This window comes from Diplotaxodon limnothrissa, linkage group LG16 (genome assembly GCF_057381915.1).
Source record: "Diplotaxodon limnothrissa isolate DT_005_m linkage group LG16, D_limnothrissa_male_GT1.1, whole genome shotgun sequence".
Taxonomy (NCBI): Eukaryota; Metazoa; Chordata; class Actinopteri; order Cichliformes; family Cichlidae; genus Diplotaxodon; species Diplotaxodon limnothrissa.
In genome coordinates, this window is record NC_140611.1 from 31167272 (window position 1) to 31190700 (window position 23429).

Genomic DNA, 23429 nt, shown 5'->3' on the forward strand with positions numbered 1-23429 from the left:
TTTATAATGGAAGTCAATGGGCAGAAAATGGTCCCCAGGGTGATGGGTGTGGGGATTTCTGCTGCTCAGCCATTTTAGGCTGATTTAAGGAATTCACACTGGAATATTAACATTGACAGGTAAAAACTATCCTGTGGCAAGTTTGGTTATATTCCACTGAACACAGTGGAAATGGCAGCCATTTAACACATAGCAGTGGCACAAAAAGGTCCCAAGAAGGCAGGAAGGTTAAGAAACTGAGGTACACTGTATGATTATAAGCTAGCTACTTATCATTCACACTGTAAAGCATGCATCCTGCTTTTTTACTTTATCGGTACCTGTAATGTTCATCATCCAGAAGGATATCTGTTTTTTCTTGAGAATCAAAATGATGTCCCCTTATTTTTCCCCTAATGTTTTCCACTTTATATTCATTGGTGAACAGGATCCTGACCTCTTTGAACTCTGAATGGAGGAGCTTTCAAACACAGTCGCAGACATAAACAGCTGAAATAAGGTTCATCCACTCGGGCTGTCTCTGCTGGGCCTTAGAGATAGAGTGAGCACCTCAGAGTAAATCAAAGTAGAGTTGTTGCTCCGCCACGTCAAATTATTTAGTTCAAGAATCTGGTCCTCCTAGTCGTCTCCCTTTGGAGGTTTTAAACTCACACCCAGCTAGAAGGAGACCCTACAGTACACCCAAACATCATTTGACAGATTACAGGTCTCATGTTGACTAAGACGGTGTTAGAATCCCCCAGGAGGAACTGGAAAGGATATTCAGAATACCCACTATGACCCAACTTTTGATTAGCAGGTGGAAATGGATGGCTGGATTTGTCAATATGATGCAAAATGTCCAATTTTGCTCTATTTTGCAAAAGTAAAGAATCATTTAAAACATTCCTGGATAAAGCTTGACTCCAAAAGTAAATCACATCTATGCTAAGCCAAGAATAAAATTTATAAACAAATTCAATCATAATTTTTTTAACAATGCATGTTCAGACAGCAGTGACTTGATCATTTGAAATGATCATCACATTTCATTCAGTTAGCGACTGAGACCATAAACTCATCAGGGAAGCAGTTACTGAGCTTAGAGTTCAGGTGAGTAGGAAGCTCATTTTCTAACACACTTCTATACAATCAGACTTCTTTTCACAGCCAGAGGAGTTTCCCCTGCTGGTCACTCATTGGCTTCACTTTTTTGATGTGGAACATACTTTCAAGTTTGATTTTTTTTAAAGTTCTTTTATGTTACTTTTATGGAATTTTTGATACATTCCGTTCAAGGCTACACTTAAATTTCACAGCCAGCCAGTGACATTTTGATTCAAATCTTTCACTTATTGATCCCTACAGTCTTAACCAAGAGAGACACAGACCTGCAAAGAAATGTATTCTTTTCACCTGTTTTTGCCTGGTTTAACTCAGCTCTTAAGCCAAAGCAGAGGCTTTGCCCTAAGAGCTCCTCATCTCTGCACAGGTGACATAGCCCTGTCTGCCCACTTCAACAGGGGAAAACACAGCAACCTGATAATCTTCTTCTGCCCTCGTTCTGAACCTTGTCAGATGTTCTGGCACAAGATTCAGTGCTAAAAAGAACAGAGAACAGATAAAAAATAAGTCATAATATGACAGGCTGAGGGGAAACTAGCCAGCAGCTTCTCCTTTTAATGATGGTTTAGCAGCAGAAACATCTTCGGCGGGTCCTCGCCGTGATGGTAGAAGTCCAACTCGCCACCAGCGGCACAAGTTAATTAGGCAAATGTCATATGTTCCTCTCTTCCTGCAGACAACAGCCTGGCCCAACCACTGAAAAATAATACTGTTAACCAACCAAAATGGCTGACCTCATTAATTCTTCTAGACGTCTCCTGTCGTCGGCTCCAGGTTCTCCTTTTACTTTTTTTTTTTTTTAGCCTAATAAGGTTCAGAGGTAAAAGCAGAAAAAACATCCAGAAACTTGTGAGATGGAGCCTCTCGGTGTCACATCTAACGAAGCCCCGCTACTTTTACCCTGTCGTGACTCACCGCCTGCCAATGTGACATTTGCTGTTGTAGGTAGGTATGCACTGTCTGTGGACTATAATTAAACAATGGTAATGTGACCAATGGTGTGTTCACACCGAACACGATGGACGTGAATAGAACGTCAGGTTTACATGTAAAGTCAATGGAAAAGCGTGATGACCCGCGATTGCGGCTCCCGCGAAAATTCGGAAGCAGATTTGAGTTGCGAAAACGCCTGAAACATGCGTCGGTCTGTTTGACTCGCGAAAAAAACCACGCGCGTGAGTGTTTGTGTTGCATTTGTGCATACGCGCGTTTCGCGTCTACCGCTCGAGTTGGAAAAATCTAAACTCCAAAATCTAAACTGTCAAATCACGCCACGACAACCAATCAGGAGCCTGGTGACGTGGCTGTGACCTAGGTCAAAGGGGCAGATCCAGCCAAAGCCCTTCATACTTCAATGGAGGGAAGGCTAATCAATGCCGTAGCAAACAACCTGGAGCTGTACGACACCAGCTGCTTTCTGTACCGAGACAGGAATAAAAAGGACCGAGCTTGGAGGAAGATATGTGAAGAGATCGGGCAACCTGGTAAGTTCATTCATTTCTCTTTTGAAAGTTTTCGCTGACCCGGGGAAGCCGCACAAAAGCTAGCAAGCCACCGCTATTTTCCCACTGACGTACAAATACCGTTCTGCTTTTATGCATGTTGTCATTTAGGAATATATTTTATTGTTTATTAATAAACAGCACACAGTGGTCCCGCTGTTCATCCGTCACTGCTTTGCTTTTTCTGTGATTTTTTATTGCACAGTACAGCATTGCATTCTGCAGCCTGATTGACAAATCTGCTCCGTGTCGTGTCTCCTGCGCTTGCCAAATTTATCATGTTTGGTTTTGATAACCATCACGTCCAATAGAAAAAACAGCACAAAAACACCCATAACTATGACCCTCATTCGGAAATAGACACCTGCACTGTGAGGGGAAAAGGCGCACGAAAGTGGCAGGCAGATGAAGACAAAACGCGGCATAATAATACTTTTACGTTTTGCAATCTACAAAGGTTTGCACTTTGAGAATCAATTGTGAGAACTGTGACCAATGTTCATGTGTGTGGGGAAAAAAGTGTATAAAGTGTGTGGCGAAGGGCTAGTTATTCTGAGAACCCCTGCTGCAATAAATGAGGGACCACTGTCTACTCTATGATTATTATATTCAACCTGTTAACATTTAATACTGTATTGATAGAACCAACTGATTCTGCAGCAGAGCATCCCCTGTTGCTTCTCCTGCCTCCCCAGTCCCTGAGCTTCTGCTGCTGCACCACAGGTATGTAATAGTGATGTTCGATTCATGAACGAATCGTTCAATACTCGAGAATCACTTTACTGACTCGTGAATCATGATTCACAAGCCCAACTGACTCACTGACTCATCCCTGTTTCTGTTAGCAAACTAATTCGCTTAGTAGAAATATATCTAGCTTATAATTAAAATTGTGTGGGGGGGGACAACAGCCAGTTTCTTAACAAAAGCATTTCTGCTCTGAACTGGAAGAAAAAACCCTGAGTAGAAGCTCACATCAAGAAAATAGCTCCTCGGTTCACAGTAGCATTGCTCTGCTAACAGCACATTTGAGCTACACACCCCCTCCCTCCTGTGCTGAATCATAGAGCGAACGAACGAATCACTCACTCGCTCACCCCCTCCCTCCTGTGCTGAATCATAGAGCAAGCGAACGAATCACTCACTCACTCACCCCCTCCCTCCTGGCTCACAGCTTCTTCTTCTTCTTCTTCTTGGTTGGCAACCAATGTTAAGGCGCATTACCGCCCCCTGGCTCAGTGGACATTTAGATGAGAATATATATATTTAACACATTTAAGGAAAGTGCTAATAAAATAAAAATAAACAAAATAAATGTTTATTAAGCAGTTTTGATAGGAAATTGCTTAATTTTAGAAATGTTTTTGCTCTATAAAATAGTTGTTTTTTTAGAATCATTCATCTTAGCAGTGGGATTTACATGAAAAGAGAAACAAATTAAGTTTGAGTGAAAATGTAAATTTTTTGCACTCTCTGGTCAACTGACCCAGTGAATCAAATGACTCAAAAATCCGATTCACTTTGGTGAGTGACTCATTAAAACTCGATTCAGTAAAAAGAATCAAATTTACCATCACTAGTATGTAATTGTAGCATCAGATGTACAGCAAGCACTGATAGCTTTTTACTCAGTGGGATTCCCTTGTGATCACCTTTACTAAATGTCTACAACCAATCTGATTATATCCTGTTTGTTTGTTTTTTTCGATGTTGAAATTAAAATCTAGTAGCAGCCTTCTCATTTCTTTGTGTTTTGTGCTGTTTTACAGGCCCACAGAGGAGGACAGCTCCGAGGCAGATGAGGGACGGGTCCCAGGACGGTCCATCGGCGGTGGAGCTGGCCATCCTGGAGTCCCTGAAGAGGCCACACCAGTCTCCAATGGAGCATTTCCTCCTCAGCCTTGTTCCTGCTCTGGAGAGCAGCTGGGTCCTTTTTATTCCTGTCTCTCTGTAAACACTTATATTTTATATATTTATGTTTAATGTTTTTCTGTTTGAGAATTTTAATATTATTTCAAATAAATTTTTATAATGACTAATGTCTCAGTTCTATTACACAGCAAATGTTGGCACACGACTTGACACATGTAGAATTTATTTCATATTATACTAATGACAAAATATACTAATACAGTGGGATGCAAAAGTTTGGGCAACCTTGTTAATAGACATTATTTTCCTGTATAAATCGTTGTTACAATAAAAAATGTCAGTTAAATATATCATATAGGAGACACACACAGTGATATTTGAGAAGTGAAAAGAAGTTCACTGGATTTACAGAAAGTGTGCAATAATTGTTTAAACAAAATCTAGCAGGTGCATAAATTTGGGCACCACAAAAAAAGAAATGGAATAAATATTTAGGATATATCAATGTGTGTGTCTCCTATATGATATATGGGGTTCCTTTGGGCGTGCTTCCCATCCAGAGCTCCACAGCACAGAGGGAAGTTCCAGCGCTCCTGGAATCCCTCTGTGATGGACCGCCAGTCTTCAGTTGAAGGCACAGCCATGAAATCGTCCACTAGACAGTCCCAGATGGCCGTCGCTACCTGGGGGATGATCTGACTAGTGATGGGTCGTTCGCGAACGAAATGGCTCTTTGAGCCAATTCTTTGAAGTGAACGACGCGAGCCGGCTCGTGAGGTTTTTTGTTTTTTTCTTTCTCTCACCCTCTCGGGCCCTTTTTTCCGCTAAACTCCGCATGCGCGGCCTGTACTTTGCGCTGGGCAGAGGGGGGAGGGGCGTTAGTTACACTCGCAGTAGCACAGGAACAGAGCCAGAGAAAAAAAGAGCGCGGGACAACAACGTCACATTAGAAAGGTATAGTAGATTCAGAAATCATGCAGGCCCATATGACAGAGAATTTGCATCTTCTTTTTGTTTTAATATTTTAATTTATATTTAATTGTGTTGTGGTTTGCAGTGTTTTGTGTTGTTTCACGTTAAATTTGTTTCAAAGGAAAAAGCTGAAAATTTAAATAGTTAAAAGTTTAAAATGTAAATAGTTGTTTTTTGTATTATATGATTTATTTATTACATTTTATGTGGAGTGAATAAATAAAGTATATTCATGGTGGCCATTAGAGACAAAGCACGTACAAAGTCCAAAACACGTACAAACTCAGAAACACGTACGAACTCAGAATACGTACAAAAGACAACAGAAGTGCTCCAGGATGCTAGGGCGCAGTGTTGAGCTTTTGTTACCTAGTGGCTACACAAGCCAGGAAGTATCAACAACCGGATTTGGTGTGTGGTAGTAACAGGTAAATGAACTTTTTTTTTTTTTAATTATTTGAATAAATATGAGTGCTTGTCTATAAATACACAAACAATACACACATGCTTTCAATTGTGTAATTTAAGTGATCTGGGTAGCTCTGTTTTGGAAGTTCGGTTAACGCTAGAAATGTGTTTTGGAGTTTGTACGTGCTTTTTGGAGTTTGTATATGCTTTAGAGTTTGTACGTGCTTTGTCTCTAGGGGCCATATATAAACATATATTAATAAAATCACTTTTTTTACATTAGTAATTCCTTTTCTGCATAATTTTATATTATTGTTAATGATAAATTAATTAAAGCAACAAAACAACCTGAAGAGCCGGTTCGGAGCCAAAAGAACCGGCTGTTTTTAGTGAGCCGAGCCGAAAGAGCTGGATCTCTAAAAAGAGCCGGAAATCCCATCACTAGATCTGACACACCAACTCGAAAACTGAACGCGATGGTCCTGAAGGAGTCCCCGGTGGCAAGGAACCTGGACAAAATTGTTTAAAATGAGTATTATGTGTACTGCAGTTACAAAATACATTATTGAAATTCCAAAATTACAAATTACAAAACATAAATCTTACATAAAACATTTTGTAATTATAAGGATAATTACATGATATATATTAGATATAATCTAAAACAGTCTGCGGTGATTATATACAAATATTCAACTATCCCAGAATTAAACCAGGTCTAAATAAAAAGGAGTGAGTATCACTACAAAGGTTAACTCAGTGGTCCTAATGCTACAGTTTGATATCAGCAAACACCGAGCGCATACATTGATATGACACCACAGCCATGCTGTCATTGCAAACACTGATAACAGCATAAATCGAATTAAATCAGGACTTCATGAGACCGTCTGAGTATCACTAGAAATATTATAAACAGTCGTCTCTGTACCACAGTTTGCTATCAGTAAACACCGAGAGCATTCACTGTTAGCATAGCACATCCATGTTAGCAGTGTATAAACAGATGGTTTAGCATATATTAGCACAGGTATCAATAAAGGACTACTGTATTAAATACTTTTACTAACCTCAGGCAGATGGACAGGCGCTCTGCAGGTGGGATTGAGCGCCTGTAATTGGTGTCTAGGCGGGCGATTCTGGGACCAACGCGGGCAAGCAGGTCATCAAACTGGCCGAGTGAAAGACGGTGATATCGCTGGAATTGGCCGTCATCCAGGCGCAGCTCCTGGAGCAAATGGTGAAACTCACCAAACTGCTCACGCCTCTGGAGGACCTGATGGACCCAGGTATGGCGAGGACGTCTTTTACGTCACTGCTCTGCTCTCCACAGTACATAGAGAAGGGAGACTCTCTCTTCAAGCGCTAGCTCGACAGCTGCCATCTTGCAAAGATACCGTCTGGCAAAACTTCCTCCCACATTCCCCGTTCACGCACGTCAAAATGGATTTTTCTTGGACACGCGTTGAGGCGCGAATGTGCACATGTCAAATTAGGGGCGTTTGGGGCGTTTTTGTTCGCGTCTATCGCGTTCTAGTGATGGGATTTCCGGCTCTTTTTAGAGATCCGGCTCTTTCGGTTCGGCTCACTAAAAAGAGCCGGCTCTTTCGGCTCCGAACCGGCTCTTCAGGTTGTTTTCTTTCTCTAGTTAATTTATTATTAACAATAATATAAAATTATGCACGAAAGGAATTACTAACGTAAAAAAAAAAAGTTTTTATTTATATATGTTAATATATAAATATATGCGGTGGCCCCTAGAGACAAAATGTACAAACGCCAAAACACATTTCTAGCATGAACTGAACTTCCAAAGCAGAGCTACTAGATCACTTAAATTACACAATTGAAAGCATGTGTGTATTGTTTGTGTATTTATACACAGGCACTCATATATATTCAAATAATTTAAAAAAGGTTCATTTACCTGTTACTACCACACACCAAATCGGTCGTTGGTACTTGCTGGCTTGTGTAGCCACTAGGTAACAGCTCAACACTGCGCCCAGCATCCTGGAGCACTTCTGATGTCTTTTGTACGTGTTTTGAGTTTTTATGTGCTTCTGAGTTTTAACGTGCTTCGTTTGTACATGTTTTGGAGTTTGTACGTGTTTTTACTTGTTTTGGAGTTTGTACGTGATTCAGAGTTCGTACGTGTTTTGGAGTTTTTACATGCTTTGTCTCTAGGGGCCACCATAAATATACTTTTATTTATTCACTCCACATAAAATGTAATAAATAAATCATATAATACAAAGATCAACTATTCACATTTCAACTTTTAACTATTTAAATTTTCAGCTTTTTCCTTTTACAAATTTAAAGTGAAACAACACAAAACACTGCAAACCACAACACAATTAAATATAAATTATAATATGAAAACAAAAAGAACAAGCATATTCTCTGTCATATGGACCTGCATGAATAAACTTTCAGAATCCTTTATCATCTGCAACTGAATATAGTTGTGGATGATTACTATACCTTTCTAATGTGACGTTGTTGCCCCTGGCTCTCTTTATCTCTCTCTCCCTCTGGCTCTTAACACCCACTCACATCCTGGGCTATCTGACCAGTGTTGCCAACTCCTCAGTAAGGAAAATCGCCATTGGTTGTCCTAAAAGTCGCTAGAAGTCGCTAAATGACGTCATCGCCTAATTTGCATAATTGGTCATGCTAATCTAATTGTAACCTATGTTGTTGGAGAGAGAAATAACATCGTGGAAGAGACATAAAGTGAGTAAAAAATGTCCTAAATGCATTTAGAGTTTATTTAGAACTACAAATTAAATTTATTTTAGCAATTATTGTTTTTTTTTAATGTCACAATTCCAACCTTGCTCCTTTACCCGGGCTTGGACCGGCAAAAGTGACCAGAAATAGGCACTGTGGTGGAGCTACTTTGTGTGTGTTTGTTTATAAGTAGTTTTAAACCTCGTGATCCACAAAACAGCACAAGAGTAAAAGAGTAAAAGAAGAACTGACTGCGTTATAGCACCCGCTGCTTGTTGAGAGTAAAAGCGATACGCGCTTTCACGTCTTTTTGTAGCGCCTTTTTTTTTAGAAAAAAAGTCGCTAAGGGGTCTGAAAACTCGCTAAATATAGCGACAAAGTCGCTAAGTTGGCAACACTGCATCTGGCCTCAGGAAATCACATGATAGGGTGGGGCCAGGTTTCACAATGAGCTCACCCGAAACCCTGGCTGATTGTGACCCACACCTGTTTTCACACCTTGGCACATGTGATTAGGTAGAGGATCATCAGGGGGTCCTTGTCCCTCTTTGGGGGGGTACTCTCACTGGGTTTAAATCTGGGACTCTCCACCATTTGACTCTTAGAACTGAAGAAGCCTCTCGGATGAGAGGTGAAACGCCTTCAAGCAACTAAAAGAAGTCCAGACGCTTTTCTTTCCAAGCTCCTTAATTTTAAGCATTATATTTTTGATCTAACTATTACAGAAACATAAAATCATATTTTGAAATCACCAGTACTGTTAATCTAGGGCAACTGTTGCATAAAGCTTAACAACAGTGGTTCTGTTCTGTTTTTAAAAAGTCACACCTGACTTGACTAATTCAGTGAACGGACATACACGCAAATTCAATCCAAGCTCAGATTGAGATATAGTTTTTGAGATTGTTTTTGTCAATCTCTGCAGTCCTCAGTGAGGATGTTGAATATTTAGGTTAAGTACAAGGAACAAATGTGGAATTCACATATATATATATAGAAATATTTATAGAAATAAATAAATAAACACAGTTTGTTAAATTATTACGTTATGTCTTAACAGTAGCTTAACCAATATTGCATGAATTACATCATTTTTAAATCCGGTAAATTGCCTCTGCTTCTGCACATCTCCGATAAATTGCAGCAGTAATTTTATGGCCAACCTTTGCAGACAGGTAAGAGAGCGCAGACTGTCATTAGCATCACAGCGCATTCTTTTGTCACACATTAGGTGATCAGTCAAACAGCTCACAGTTCACACTGAGCATAGACGGATATTAAGAAATATCAAACTTTCTTGAACGGACATTAACAAATAAATTCAATCGTAACTATAGCATCAAATCACATCCGTCGCTTTACATCGTAAGGTAGAGATTCCACCATATTAGAGAAAGAATCCCACCAATCAGACAGCCCACTATGAGCAAACAATCAGCAACAGTGGGAAGGAAAAACTGCTGCAACCTCTGCTAGAATCTGTCAAGACTGGTTGGGGGTTAGGGCAACAGATGCAAGTCTTCAGAGCAGTGGCAGCGTGACTTTTTTGTATATACCTGAACCTGATTTACCTTTTAATTTGCTTACTTTTCAAAACACATCGTAGGTAAAATACAATCCTTGAAATAGTAATAACACAGTATCCTCAGCAAAGATGAATTAAACAAGTTTTATTTTAATGGAAGTTTACTTCAAGTCTTCAGATTTTTACTGTCTTTTATTTGATTACTTTAAAGTATATGATTACATTAGAGTAATTAAATAAAGACAGTTTTGATGGAGCTCCTGACCCAGCCCAAGCTCTCTATGAAGACGAGGAAAAACTCCCCTGGGGGGGCCAGATTGACGGGAAGAAACCTCGGGAAAGCCCATTCAAAGAGAGATCCCCTTTCCTGGGATGGCTGGGGGGGTTACAGGAATTCCAAAACACTGAAATTTAAAGTGGGCCAATTAAAAAAATTATTTCCTGAAAAAAAGCAAGGTAATTCATACATCACACATAAATGATAACGTCTGAATTGTGTGTGTTTGTGTGTGTGTGTGATATGCTTATCTCAGCCACGTGTGATGCTGTAGCTCCTCCAGCGTTGGCCGCGTCTCCGGGACTTTGGTTAAACACGCGTCCAAGAAATCCCGGCAGTCTGGAAAGAAAGGAAAGAGAAAAAACATGAAGATGATAGTTCCAGTGGTCCAAGCCATCAGTCAGTCTTGAAGTGTGACGTTTTCTTACTTTTGGACAGATGTCTTTTGAATTTCAGGCGCTTTTTGAGGAAGCTCGTGGTGTTAAAGTCCCCCGCATGAAGCGCTTCGTACAGAACCACTCCCATTTGCCATACCGTGGTGGGTCCACACCTGTAGCAACTGCGCCCGTACCACTCGGGAGGGGAGTAAATTTCTGTACCTAATAAACAGAGACAATTGCAATTTCTTCTAAAACAAAAGGCGAAAATTGTGACATCTGTGAAGAGCAAGAGCAGAATATGTTACCATAGAAGACGCGGTACTGCGACTGCTCCTTAACAAAGCAGCTCAGTCCAAAGTCGATGATACGAACACGCGGTACATCTGAGCCGGTCTCAATTAGAATGTTCTCACTCTTGATGTCCCGGTGAAAGATGTGTTTATCCTCCAGGTGCTTCGCAGCATCAACCAGCTGCTTCAGAATGACCTGGAAATAGAGCAGGGCGATATGACCAAAAATATTTATCAAGATATACATTTGAAAAGTTGCGATAACGATATAACTGACGATATAATTGACACTAGACAAAATACTTTACAACTCCACAACTTTATTAGTGCAAAAAACCCCATCAATGTATTTTCACTTAAACAAGCAGCTGTTTTTTTATGTCCATTATAGTTATATAAAAATGTAACAGTGCAAATTCCTTGCTGACAGTTTAACCAAAAGGCATTTCCAGTGGAAATTGGCCGACATATCCTCAGCATAACCATGTATAATATCCACAAAACTTAAAAAGAGGTTATACACACACAATACGGTAATATAATGTTGAGGTGCAGTACGTATCACTCCGCGAGGCGCCTGCCTACGATAGCCGTAATGCTCCGACAATCCATCGAGCGGTGCAGCTTTGTAGCTTAGCAAAGTTGCCGTGTACATAAAATCGTTTTGAGGTCAGTAAACACAACCAGAATTCATCAATAAGTCACACGGGATTATAAGGGGCACTGTCGAGTTTCAGAAAAATCAAAGGATTGATTTTAAGTGTGCCGTATTTTCCAAACAACACGGTAATAACGACGCCCCGCTAGCATTCGCTACCAAAAATTGTGCTTTGTTGTGTATCTGACGGACAAAAGCTAAACCAGTTCCACACCACTAAAGTTGCAGCATTTTTACAAACCAGTTCTGGTTCATCCGTTTCATTCAACGATCCACTTTTGCTCTTCTCTTTCTGCGTCACCGCCATGTGCGTATGTAAACAAGGGCACTGCGCATGCGCGTTTTACCCATATTCTATCGTGATATTTCATTTTCCTATCGTTGCCCAAAATTACACCGGTATTACCGTGAACGGTATGATATAGCCCAGCCCTACCTGGAAACGATGAAAAAGACAATAATCAATCAATGGGTTAATGTTTCTCTAACACTCTGTGCTTTGATTGAATGATGTAGAGTCTAAGACTCTTCTAAGGCAAGTCAACTTGCCTTGGCCTTGTCCTCTGGCAAAAATCCTCCATTTTCTTCTATGTATTTATCCAGGTCCACAGCGGGGACAGGTCTCTCCATCACCAGGATCAGCTCTCTGCCAAAGTCAAACCACTCCAACAGAGACACTGGGGCTGATGTTTCCACTGATCCATCTGCTTCAGCTGCAAGCTTCAGCATGATGGCAACTTCCACTGACACATTCTTCCCGTTATCATCCTGAAATATTTCAACAAAGTGGATGATGAGGCACAGACGTTCCACAGGTGAACGCTGCATGCAATCCACTAATGTAAAAGCAATTCAAGTTTTGCATATTTACCTTCACTTTGCAGTACACGTTCCCCTTTGGGATGTGTTTGATGGCCACCTAAAAGACACAGGGCATTGATGAGCATTTCCTCAGTATGACATAATTAAAGGTGTAAAACAGCTTACGATATTATCCCTTATCTGCGTTACTGCCTGTCTTACTATCACCATCTGAACACTTACTGGTAAATGATCCTTTATGCGGTGGCCAGCAAACACTGCTCCGCATCCTCCTTCTCCAAGCCGGTGCTCCTCCACGTATCTCGCTTGGAAGTCACCTAAACAGACAAACACAAATTGGGTTTTACTACAGCTGTCACACAAATTACTCTCTGCTGTACCCTAAATGTTCATTTTGCTCTTCACCTGAATATAAAAGCCAAGCTGCTTGCTACTCACGTTTCTGTTCAGCCACTGACTTTTTGGCAACAGTTTTGGTTTTGTCCTGGTCCACTTTCTTTTTCTTAGGTGGGTCCCTGGTGTCTCCCGCAGCTTTCCTTTTGCCAGCCTTTTTGTTTTTACTGCAGCTCTCTGAAATCTCTATGCTGCAGTCTGCAGATGTGGAAAACACCAAAAGCACGTCAGCTTATTAGATAATAGACACAAATATCTCCCAAACACTAATATCTTCAAACTAGCAACCAGATGTACACTTAATCTACCTCTCACTCAACTAATTAGCCTACCTTTACCAGTGTCCAACCAGGAAGATGCCTGCCCCTTGTCACCGCTCACATGGTCAAGAAGTTTACGCTTCTTTGCTGTGTTGGCTGTCCCCGCTTCATCTTGTTGGACCTTTCGCTTGACTCCCCTGACCACATGAGCATCTGAGCTGGTGGAAGGACCAGCCTGCTCAGAGACCCTCCTTCTTTTTATGGGGGTCGTTTTTTCAGGACTGGCCTTTCTTTTAGCCATCCTGCTCTTACAATCTATAAACAACAACAACAACAACAACACATTAGTGAAAAAGAGCGCTCGACATCAGGACTAGAAGGATTTTGATGTCACTGAATTTTAAATTAGTATTGCTTACAATATAATAACAAGTTTATCCTTTTGATAAAAAACACACCAACACGAGTCCATACTAGGTCTACTAAGTCTAGATACTGATGACACTTGTTGCTCTGTTTTCACTGCTCAGTCCAAGAATAAACTTGTCACATTATTTTACCAAAAGACAAAGTGCCCCAGTAACCTTTCTTTGATTAGACATGTTGCACTTAGGTTAGTTTCAATCAAAACCAGGATTTAAATCCTCTAAAAATGAATCGTTTTATACACAGAGCCTCAACATTGTTAGAAATGTAGATTCTGTTATTTGGGGGATTTTTTTTTTTTTTACTTACTTTGATCTCCTGGATCTTTCTTATCTGCCTCAGTCGTAACTTTTCTTGTTTCCCTTTTCATCTTAATTTTTTGAGAACTTTTAAAATAGAAAATGTCACCTTAATGAGTGAATAGTCCTTCAAATGTCTGGATGCTTGACTTTTCTAACTAAGCTGTATAAGTCAGTTCTGTAAGTGAGCTTTAAAAGTAAACTCCGGAGACTATGGCAACACAACATTAGAACCTTGCCTTTTAGTGACATCACTAAAAGGCAGTGTCCCAAGTAGTTTAAAGAAAAACACTCTGGCAGACAAAGCCATAATATTTCATATAATTCAGTAATTTCACATTAAACTTTCTTTCATTATCCTTTCATTATTTGTTTAAAGACTTGATGTGTGGATGCTACTATGAAGACTTCTAGTTGAGCAAACACTAATAAACACTGACTAGTTTATCTGAGATAAAATATAACACTTTTTTATTAAGTCAGTGTTAACTCTTTTTTTTCTGTTAGGATCATTCAATAGTACAAAGCGAGGGTAGGTCCACGCAGCAGGAAGTGATCATCAATTTCTATCACTTTGTCAAAGGCTGAGCGTAGGGTGTCACCAGTAGAAAATCTTCTGTGGGGCAAATCATCGGAATCAGCGTCGGACAACCCTGCATCACCGCAGAGCGCCACGCAGACACTACACACTACTTAATATCGTGATCAGAACCCCACATACTGCCCCAAAAGTTTATTAAATCCCTGCCAACGTGTTCCTAAAATTAGAGGACGCCACAGGTACAAACTGACTGCAGCCTTTATTCCATGTGTTTTGTCTGTGAATGCCCCCATGTACACATTTAACCTCCACCCACTCCAACACCAATAATGTCCCGGGGCAAAGCGGGGTTTGGTGAACTAGGAGCTGTGCGCAGCCCGTGTCCACCAAAGCCTGGTGTATACCCCCTTGACACCTTATTAGAATGCTGTACCTCCATGACTGCCTGGCATGCTCTGCTCCTTCTGCCCTGGCAACCAGATGATCCTCAGCCAGGGTGGCTTGCTGGTTGATGGCAGGGGACCCCTCGGGTGGGCCACTTTGTCCAGCAAACCAATGACTGTAGAAAACATGGATGATCTAACAGTTCTCCAAAAGTATATAAAGTACTTACCTAAAAAGCAGTTAATGTCATGTTGCATTTATTTATTGTTATTACATTGTTTTACAGCAGCTAATTAAAAACCATCATCTTAACTACATGTTTTGTTTTTTTATTCTTTGTTGTTATTGTTTTGTTTTTTTTTTGGAAGTTGTCCTGTAGGTGATGGTGTAGCACAGAGACTGAACTAGTGGCTAGCTAACATAAGAAGGATGTACTTGAAATGTACTGTATTTGAAACTTGCATCTCATCTTTGCAGCGTTCACTTTGAAGAGAATGTCTTTACCAAGGACTCACAGGTTAAGTAACTTTACAATTTTCCTATTACAATATATAATTTTAGAGCACGATTACAGCTCTGCCATCTTGATTGCAAATTAAATACATCTGGAATACGAACAGCTGATCGGATCGGCAAAGCGTGTTTCTGGAATATTATGTTTTTGTTACTGCAAGCGCTTTTTATGCAATTTTTGCAAAGCTATATGTGGAAGGAAACCGTGACCTAGGACAAGCTGATGGCATAAGATTTAAGTACAACTCTGGTTTCATATGCAAAAAAAATTATTGTGCTAGCTTACGCGGTTCCCGGTTCTACAGGGATTTCAAAATAGTTACGCAAAACAGAGCGTGCCTGCTCCGACCGACTTTAAAGGGTTAAACATGTAACAATCAAATTGCATCTTTCCATTGCCAGCCTTCTCATTTTGTACAAATCCAGCCAACTCTTCCAAGTTTGTGTATTTTTTAAACCCTTACAAGAATTGAAATGTGTCCCAAATATCTGTATCCCATCAGAGGCTAGTTTCTTAAAGGAGAGGTAATAGCTGCTCCACCATAGGACCAGTAGGACCTCCAGCACACAATGAACACTTAATTAACATTAACACATTTATTAAAACACAATTTTAAACAATAACCCTTTTCTTTTAGTGTGTTTCAATTTGTTCCTACCGCTCCATTGGAACGGTGTACTATCCAGTAACAGCATCCAGCTGGCAGAAGCATACACCTGCAGCAAGGAGAATCTACCAGGCAGGATAGCACAGCGGAGTCATCAGATCAGGATTATCATGAAGTGGTTCATCCAGCAGGAACAGGATACCAAAAGGGGAGAGAAAAAACACAGAAAGCATAGTCATGACTAACTCAGTGTCACTAACAGCTCATCTAGCAGTCTTAACAACTGCTAGACGGGCGACCGTGGCTCAGGGGGTTGGGAATCGCATCTGTAACCGGAAGGTCGCCGGTTCGATCCCAGGGCTCTCTGTCCTGGTCGTTGTGTCCCTGGGCAAGACACTTTACCCTACTTGCCTACTGGTCTTGGCCAGAGGGGCCGATGGCGCGATATGGCAGCCTCGCTTCTGTCAGTCTGCCCCAGGGCAGCTGTGGCTACAACTGTAGCTTGCCTCCACCAGTGTATGAATGTGAGAGTGAATGAATAGTGGCATTGTAACGCGCTTTGGGTGCCTTGAAAAGCGCTATATAAATCCAATCCATTATTATTATTATTATTATTATTAACATCATAAAGATACAGGCTGGCCTATATAAAAAATATTAACAGAAAAAATAAATGCTGTTAACCAAATTTTCTTAGGCAAAAACACATAATCTTGATATTTGACCTTGTATCAGCCGCCATATTGGAAAGGTAGCCAGGTTTCTTTAGCTGCCAGCTTGCTAACAGTCTGCTATCCAGCCCGGTAATAACTTCATTCACATATTTTACAACATTTAGCTTTCTTCCTTAACAAAAACATCGCAGTTGTGGATTTGAATCTCGCTGCAGCATAATAAGACCCAGAACATTCAATTTGAACATGTGCTGCAAGCTAACTCCCCAGAGGAGTTCATGCAATGGCCTGTCGGATTCGGCTCATGACTTCTACTACCGAATTATGTGTATGTATCCTCTCTTGATTTATTTCCAAAGTTTACTCACTTGATTTGGATTACTGAATGGAACCTAATCATTTTATTAATCTATACACACAGAAATAGCCACACAAACTAAATTAGTTGGTCAAATTTTATTCAGACACTTGGTGAAATAATCACACAATGTGGTCCTTCTAATGACAGCAACATACTGTTGTTAGGAGGTGGTGGGATTGTCACATGCAGTGAGCTAGCATGATTTACTTAAAGCTGATGTGATTCCCAGATTGGATGAACTATTTGCATTTTCCTCATCATTATTTTTATTTTGGTTTTCTGATTGCTGATTGGTAGTGGTTGCCAGAATTATGCTTTCGCTTAAAATACAGTGTTAGTCACTAGTGCCTCAATTTCTTGGTTGTCTAAGAAATTCATCCTATCAGAGCCTTCAAAAACAAAAAATAAAAACAAAAAATATACTTTACAAAACATAATTCCAATTAAAATAGTTAGCTGGGTAAAATGCCACATGTTTTATGTCATGGTACAGTTAGTGCGATTCTTGATTCTTATGATAAAATGTAATTATATTTTAATCCCACAAATTTCTTTTTTCTTTTTATGAGAGCTCACACACTTAAAGGATAACCCAAAGTCACACACTTTACAACAGCAACCTCATTTTATAAATGCAATACACTAAAAAACAAGGGGAATAAAAGCACAACATTAAGAGCTTTTTACAGAATAAATTGCATGACTGCAGTGAGAAAGCAGTAACATCACGACAATGTCAGTAGGGACTGGGGAGAGGGTTTAAGGAAGGATTCGAGTGCCGGTCTTACAACTGCAGCACAGAGCAAATTCTGCATCTTCAAGTTAGGATTTTAAGGGGGATAAGGGGCGGGGACACCAACTGATGTGCAACTTCTACTAAAGCTTTAGCATAGGAGTAATACTAATGATTCTTGACGCCAGCGAGGCTGACAAAGTGGTGTAATTGTTTTTTTTTTAAGATAGAATTTCCTATTACTAACATCATTTAGAAACTAGGGTTTGACTCGTGTGTGAGACCGTAATTTTCTTTACTTTTCTTTATTTATGTAACTTTTGTTTTCACTGGCAATTTAGTGTTAGTGGACAATCACAAGGATGATTCAAGCACCTGTTTTCACACCATAGACTGATCGTGGATGCAAGCTGCAGCAGAAATCTGAGCAGTCTGCTGATCGAGGGCTTAAGGAATCACTGAGGTGTGTAAAATTCACATTGCATAGCATCTGCTCTCAATGTACAGGACAGAGCTCATAAAGTGGATCTTGTGTCTGCCTCCCCAATGAAAAGGGCGCTGCCATGTAAACGAGTAATGTAATTCAATCTGGACGACACAGCAGCTTTCATGTCTGGAAGCGGACAGCAACCACATCTGCAGGTTCCATCTCTGTGTAGCCTAGCCTAATTTGTTTATCATTACTGGGTTGGCTTTCATCTGTGGGTTCGGAACAAGTGTTTCTGGCAGCCTCAACCTCCACAGTAATGACCTACTCAGTCTTCCTCCAGACGCCGTGGGATCCAGTGACCTCCCTGTCCGGCATATGACTGTCCCCTCTGAAATCACTCTGAGACAACACACACAATGACGTTCTATGGTTTAAAACAAATAAGAGACGCCTTTTTGTTCAAGTCAGGGTTTTGTCAGAAAAGTAAGGTAGACTGCATGATTTGAGATTATTTGCGTTGAAGACATTTTTATTTCTGATCACTATGTTATTGTTTTTAACTTTGTTAAGAGAGGATACATACAGATACATCCAGCTCTAGATAAACATGGCATTTACGATAAGTTTCAGTCCGGTTTTTGTTGATTTCACTGCACAGAGACAGCTCTTCTTAGGGTCTCAAGTGATATCTTGATGAATAATGATGCAGGAAAATGCTCTGTTCTACTCATGTTGGACCTCACATCAGCTTTCGACACAGTTGACCATCACATCCTCATTGAAAGGCTGAAAAATTGGGTTGGTGTATCTGGAACTGCATTAGAGTGGTTCTCCTCTTATCTCCATCACCAATCCTTTTTCTGTGGCAGTCTCCAATTTTAGGTCATCCTCTACTTCCCTTACTTATGGTGTCCCTCAAGGGTCAGTTTTGGGGCCTTTATTGTTTTTAATATATCTTCTCCCCCTCCAGCATACAATGGGCTCTTCTTCATTTCTTATCACTGTTATGCTGATGATATTCAGTTGTACATTTCTTTTATCCCCAAGGATTTATCTAAGCTTCAGCGTCTGAATGATTGCTTAGATTTGATCAAACGTTGGATGGCTGCAAATTTCCTCCAACTCAACGAGGGGGAAACCGAAGTCCTTGTATGCGCCCCTGATAGATTTTTATTGCAGATAGTGATATCTGCAATATACACTCAACAAAAATATAAACGCAACACCTTTGTTACTGCTCCCATTCCCCATGGGATGGACGTAGAGACCTAAAATTCAGTCCAGATACACAATATAACCATCCCTCCCAAACAGTGGTCACAAATCAGTCCAAATGTGTGGTAGTGGGCACATCTGCCATATTGAGATAATCCATCCCACCTCACAGGTGTGCCACATCAGGATGCTGATCTGACATCATGAGTAGTGCACAGGTGTACCTCAGACTGCCCCAAAAAAGTGGTCAGCACCTTTTCATTCAGTTGGAAAAAAAAGAGAGAGCTGAAAAAGGCACAGATAGACCTCAAACTGCCAGACCACTCCTTAAAGACTGAATGTCCAACCAGATGGGGATCTAGGCAGGCCATGGTTTCCAGAGTCCTTGAGCAGCAGAAGGCCATTGCCCATGTCCTCTCCCAAGACAAAGGAACCAGGCACCTCATCCCCTCATGGCAGGACATTGATGTCCTTGAGGCCATCAACAAGACCTTGGGACCTCTGGTTGAATTCACTGATGCACTTTCTGGAGAGAAATATGTGAGTGTGTCTTTAATAAAACCAACACTCCACCTATTTAACAACTCAATCTTGGCTGAGCAAGATGATGACACAGACCTCTCAAAATGCATCAAGAGGAGAATACTGGAGTACCTAAATGAAAAGTATGGTGACTCACCAACACAAGAGTTGCTTGACATGGCCACTGTCCTGGACCCAAGGTTCAAACTGAGATATGTAAGCGAGGTCAGCCAAGAGACAATAAAAGCCAGACTGACAATGGAAATGAAGTCCGTCATGGTATTTATAAAGATACTAAACATCTATCTATCATTATTTATAGTAATTATTTAAGGATTGTATTTTAGAATGCCAAACCCGAGACAGATAAAACTGGTTCCTCATTCTGTGTTGCTGTCATTTTATATTTGTCCCATTAAAGGAGGCTGCAGTGATGGGGACACCCGTTGGTAACACGGAGGTTGCTGATGATGGTGCATCAAACCAAAAGAAGAGGAAAAAGGGCCTAAGCAGCTTCTTTAAGGCCCCTCACAGCACAGCTCCAGGTGCAGAACATGCTCTTCAACTGGACCGGGCCATAGCTTTTGAGCTTCAGGCCTACCTCCAGGCAGGGACCCTGGACACAGAGGAAGACCCACTGGGGTGGTGGAAGCTATCACAGAACCTCTTCCCACGACTCTCCATCCTGGCAAAGAAATATCTTTGCATCCCAGCCACAAGTGCCTCATCAGAAAGGGTCTTTAGTACTGGTGGAAATGTTGTCAACTGCCTGCGTGCATCCCTGAAGCCTGATCATGTCAATAGGCTGGTGTTTTTGGCTAAAAACCTTTGAAAGGTTGCAGGAACCATGTTTTGTTGAGCCATTTTGAGATTGTATGGGACTCGGGCCTACTAGTTTTTATTTATTTCTTATAAAAGGTACTACTTTCAGTGTTTAATTTTATTTTTGTACAGGCTGCAATTTTAGTTGACATACCTCAATGTCAGTTTGATGCAATTGTGCATTGTGTGGCTACACAGCTTGCCTTGATGTTTGGTTATTTGTATGCATAAATATTATGCAGTAGTTTGAAGTTCACTAAACATTAATGTTTACATTTTTTTATTTATTTTTTATATTGCAAACATTTGCACGGTTATCAGAATTTGCACATTATTTTATATTATTTTTTGACAATCTTTAAAGCAATTATTCAATGCATTGTTATTGTTAAATAAATATCGTGAAATAATCGTGATCTCAATTTCATTGAAAATAATCGTGATTATCATTTTTGCCATAATCGAGCAGCCCTAACAAGGGCTACATCTACCAAGGAGAAAACAGATTCCACTTCTTGAGGTGTGTGCCAGGCGGGCGCCAATAATTTTCATGTAAATCAAAAATAGGGCCATCAGATAAATCAGTGTGTTACTAATTACACTGGAAAAAATAGAGGCTGGCTCTGGAGTTCATGGAGCTTATTCACATTCTGTGAGCAACCAAAAAACTGTTTAGTGAGAGACTTCTTCAAGTATGCTACAAGCCAGAAAGAAACGTGGTCATTCCTGCCAGCAGCCACCAACCTCCAGAACAACATGAGCTGATGGTTTCATCTCCACAATTTGTACAGTCTATCTAAACCACGTGTCAAAGTCAAGGCCTGCGGGCCACATCCGGCCCGGCATACATTTATATCCGGCCCGCAAGATCATTTTATATAGATGTACTATTATTGTTATGCATGGCCCGGCGATATGAGGCGCTAATAATATACAAACTACAGATCCCATAATGCAGCGCTGAAGCCTCCTTGCTGACCGCTAGGCTAACTGGGAACATTCCCGCGTCAATCAAGTCAAACTTCTGTTATTGCGAAGCTAGCCGCTCACAATGGTGGAGAGAAAAGTTGATTCTGAATGACTGCAGCTGTAGTGAGCATCCGTTATTCAAACATCAACAAAATATCTTACAACTAATGAACTTACCATATAGCACTTCAAAAACTTTAAGCCCTCGAAATTCCCGCTTTCCATGGCACCCAACGAAGTTATATTGCCTAAAAAGAGCATTGTCCATAATGTAGGCCATCATTCTTCTTGTGGCTTCATCAACAGTGCTCCCTCTGATCTCTGCCACAACAGCAACCTTAGGACACGCAAGGACAATAATTTTACTGACAGTAGTACCATCAGTCACACCTAAAAGAAAGCAAGCACAGCTACACAGTAATTAGGCTCTATAATATTGATGCTAATTGACTGAGAAAGAGTTAGGTGTCAAAGTCAAACACTGTCTGATGTGAATGCAAAGAGCTAAATGATTCACCAAAAGTAATTTCTTAAGTTTTGGGTTTGGCATGGCACAACTTATAACTAGGTAATGTTTGGAGAAGTTATTTTATTAACAAAAATAGCAACTTTTGTTCAGCTCTCCTCCCACTCCTTCATTGCACTGACCATGTTCGAACAAACAGCAACTTTCCTTGATCATAACTGCTAGCATGAAACACAGACTGATTGAGGCATTAATCATTGAATATTGTTATTACATCATTATTATTTACCACTTCTTTTAGGAAGACAGGGTCTGCCAGTTTTTGCTCCAGTGCTGCCACATCTGCTACTGTCCGGATGGGAAATACAGCACCCTCGGGTAATACTGCAGCAACTGGTCCATCACGTTGTGTAAGGAGAGACTGTAGCATTCGACTGTGGATCCTCTGAGTGTCCTTAATGTCTTCCAGGAGGGTTAGAACACGTACAAACATGCTCGTATTGGTGGCTTGTAGAAGTTGTCTTGGAACTGTTTGTGAAACCACAGGTGAAGGAGTTGAGGGTTGTAGCGGCTGAACAAATGGATGAGTGATGTTCAGGAAGTGAGTTTCACTTGAATGTCTATTCTCCATTGCTGATGGTGGTGAGGTCTCTGGCTGTTCCGCAGTGTTGTCCCAATCCTCATCAGAGCTCGACGGGATCACTGGCCTTAAAACAAACAAAATACAACAAACATACACACACAAATAAATAATAAACCAAACACATAATTTAGGGTACTGGTTAGTCCTACAAACTAAAAACATTAATGTATATAATGGCATCAAAAAAAAAGTCTAAAACAGATTTTTAAAAGTCAACAAGTTATAAAGCGCTATTTTGAAATCATATCTGAACCTGATGAGCAGCAAGGGTCTGCTAAAGAAACTGTCAGGTTTTTTTTTTCTTATAATCTCAATAATAAATTTTTGCTTTTAAGGTGTTTTCAACATAATTACCTCCTTTTCCGCTTCCCTTTCCCAATCTGCTTCCAGAATCCAAATAAATTCCACCAAGGAAGGTTTCTAATGGGAAGCAGGAAATGCTGTCTAAAGGGCCAAACTTCCGTACATCTTGAGCTAGGTGTATTAAAGAATGTATATTATAACCAACAAAGTCAAGACCATAAATCAAAGCAAAATCTTTCACAAACTGCTTCAAAACATCCTCTGCATAATCACAGTCAGTTATCAATATACAAATCAGGACTTAGAAGAATTCTTGTAGAT

General features: G+C 40.4%; 3 protein-coding genes across 5 annotated transcripts; 1 reads left to right on the forward strand and 2 right to left on the reverse strand.

Annotated features, from left to right (window-relative positions):
* Nucleotides 1-10643: 10643 nt before the first annotated feature.
* LOC146616479 (serine/threonine-protein kinase pim-1-like) lies at nucleotides 10644-16058 on the reverse strand. 3 transcript variants are annotated; one of them, XM_085374449.1, is made up of 10 exons: nucleotides 16022-16058; nucleotides 14899-15024; nucleotides 13272-13514; nucleotides 12985-13137; nucleotides 12769-12863; nucleotides 12596-12643; nucleotides 12274-12492; nucleotides 11082-11262; nucleotides 10825-10995; nucleotides 10644-10735 (listed from the first exon to the last, which is right to left on the reverse strand). In XM_085374449.1, the coding sequence occupies exons 1-10, from the start codon at nucleotides 16056-16058 to the stop codon at nucleotides 10644-10646; spliced, it is 1365 nt and encodes a 454-aa protein (XP_085230575.1). The 3 variants fall into 3 exon arrangements, with proteins under 3 accessions (XP_085230575.1, XP_085230577.1, XP_085230576.1); XM_085374451.1 differs by lacking the exon at nucleotides 14899-15024; XM_085374450.1 differs by lacking the exons at nucleotides 14899-15024; nucleotides 16022-16058 and adding an exon at nucleotides 13935-13995.
* Nucleotides 16059-20326: 4268 nt separating this feature from the next.
* On the forward strand, nucleotides 20327-20788 carry LOC146616480 (zinc finger BED domain-containing protein 4-like). Its single transcript, XM_085374942.1, has one exon. It carries the CDS (start codon nucleotides 20339-20341, stop codon nucleotides 20735-20737), a length of 399 nt encoding a protein of 132 aa, XP_085231068.1. The 5' UTR covers nucleotides 20327-20338; the 3' UTR covers nucleotides 20738-20788.
* Nucleotides 20789-21323: 535 nt separating this feature from the next.
* LOC146616481 (uncharacterized) lies at nucleotides 21324-23182 on the reverse strand. Its single transcript, XM_085374313.1, has 4 exons — nucleotides 23160-23182; nucleotides 22452-22869; nucleotides 21874-22033; nucleotides 21324-21424 (listed from the first exon to the last, which is right to left on the reverse strand). The coding sequence occupies exons 2-4, from the start codon at nucleotides 22791-22793 to the stop codon at nucleotides 21324-21326; spliced, it is 603 nt and encodes a 200-aa protein (XP_085230439.1). The 5' UTR covers nucleotides 22794-22869; nucleotides 23160-23182.
* Nucleotides 23183-23429: the final 247 nt, after the last annotated feature.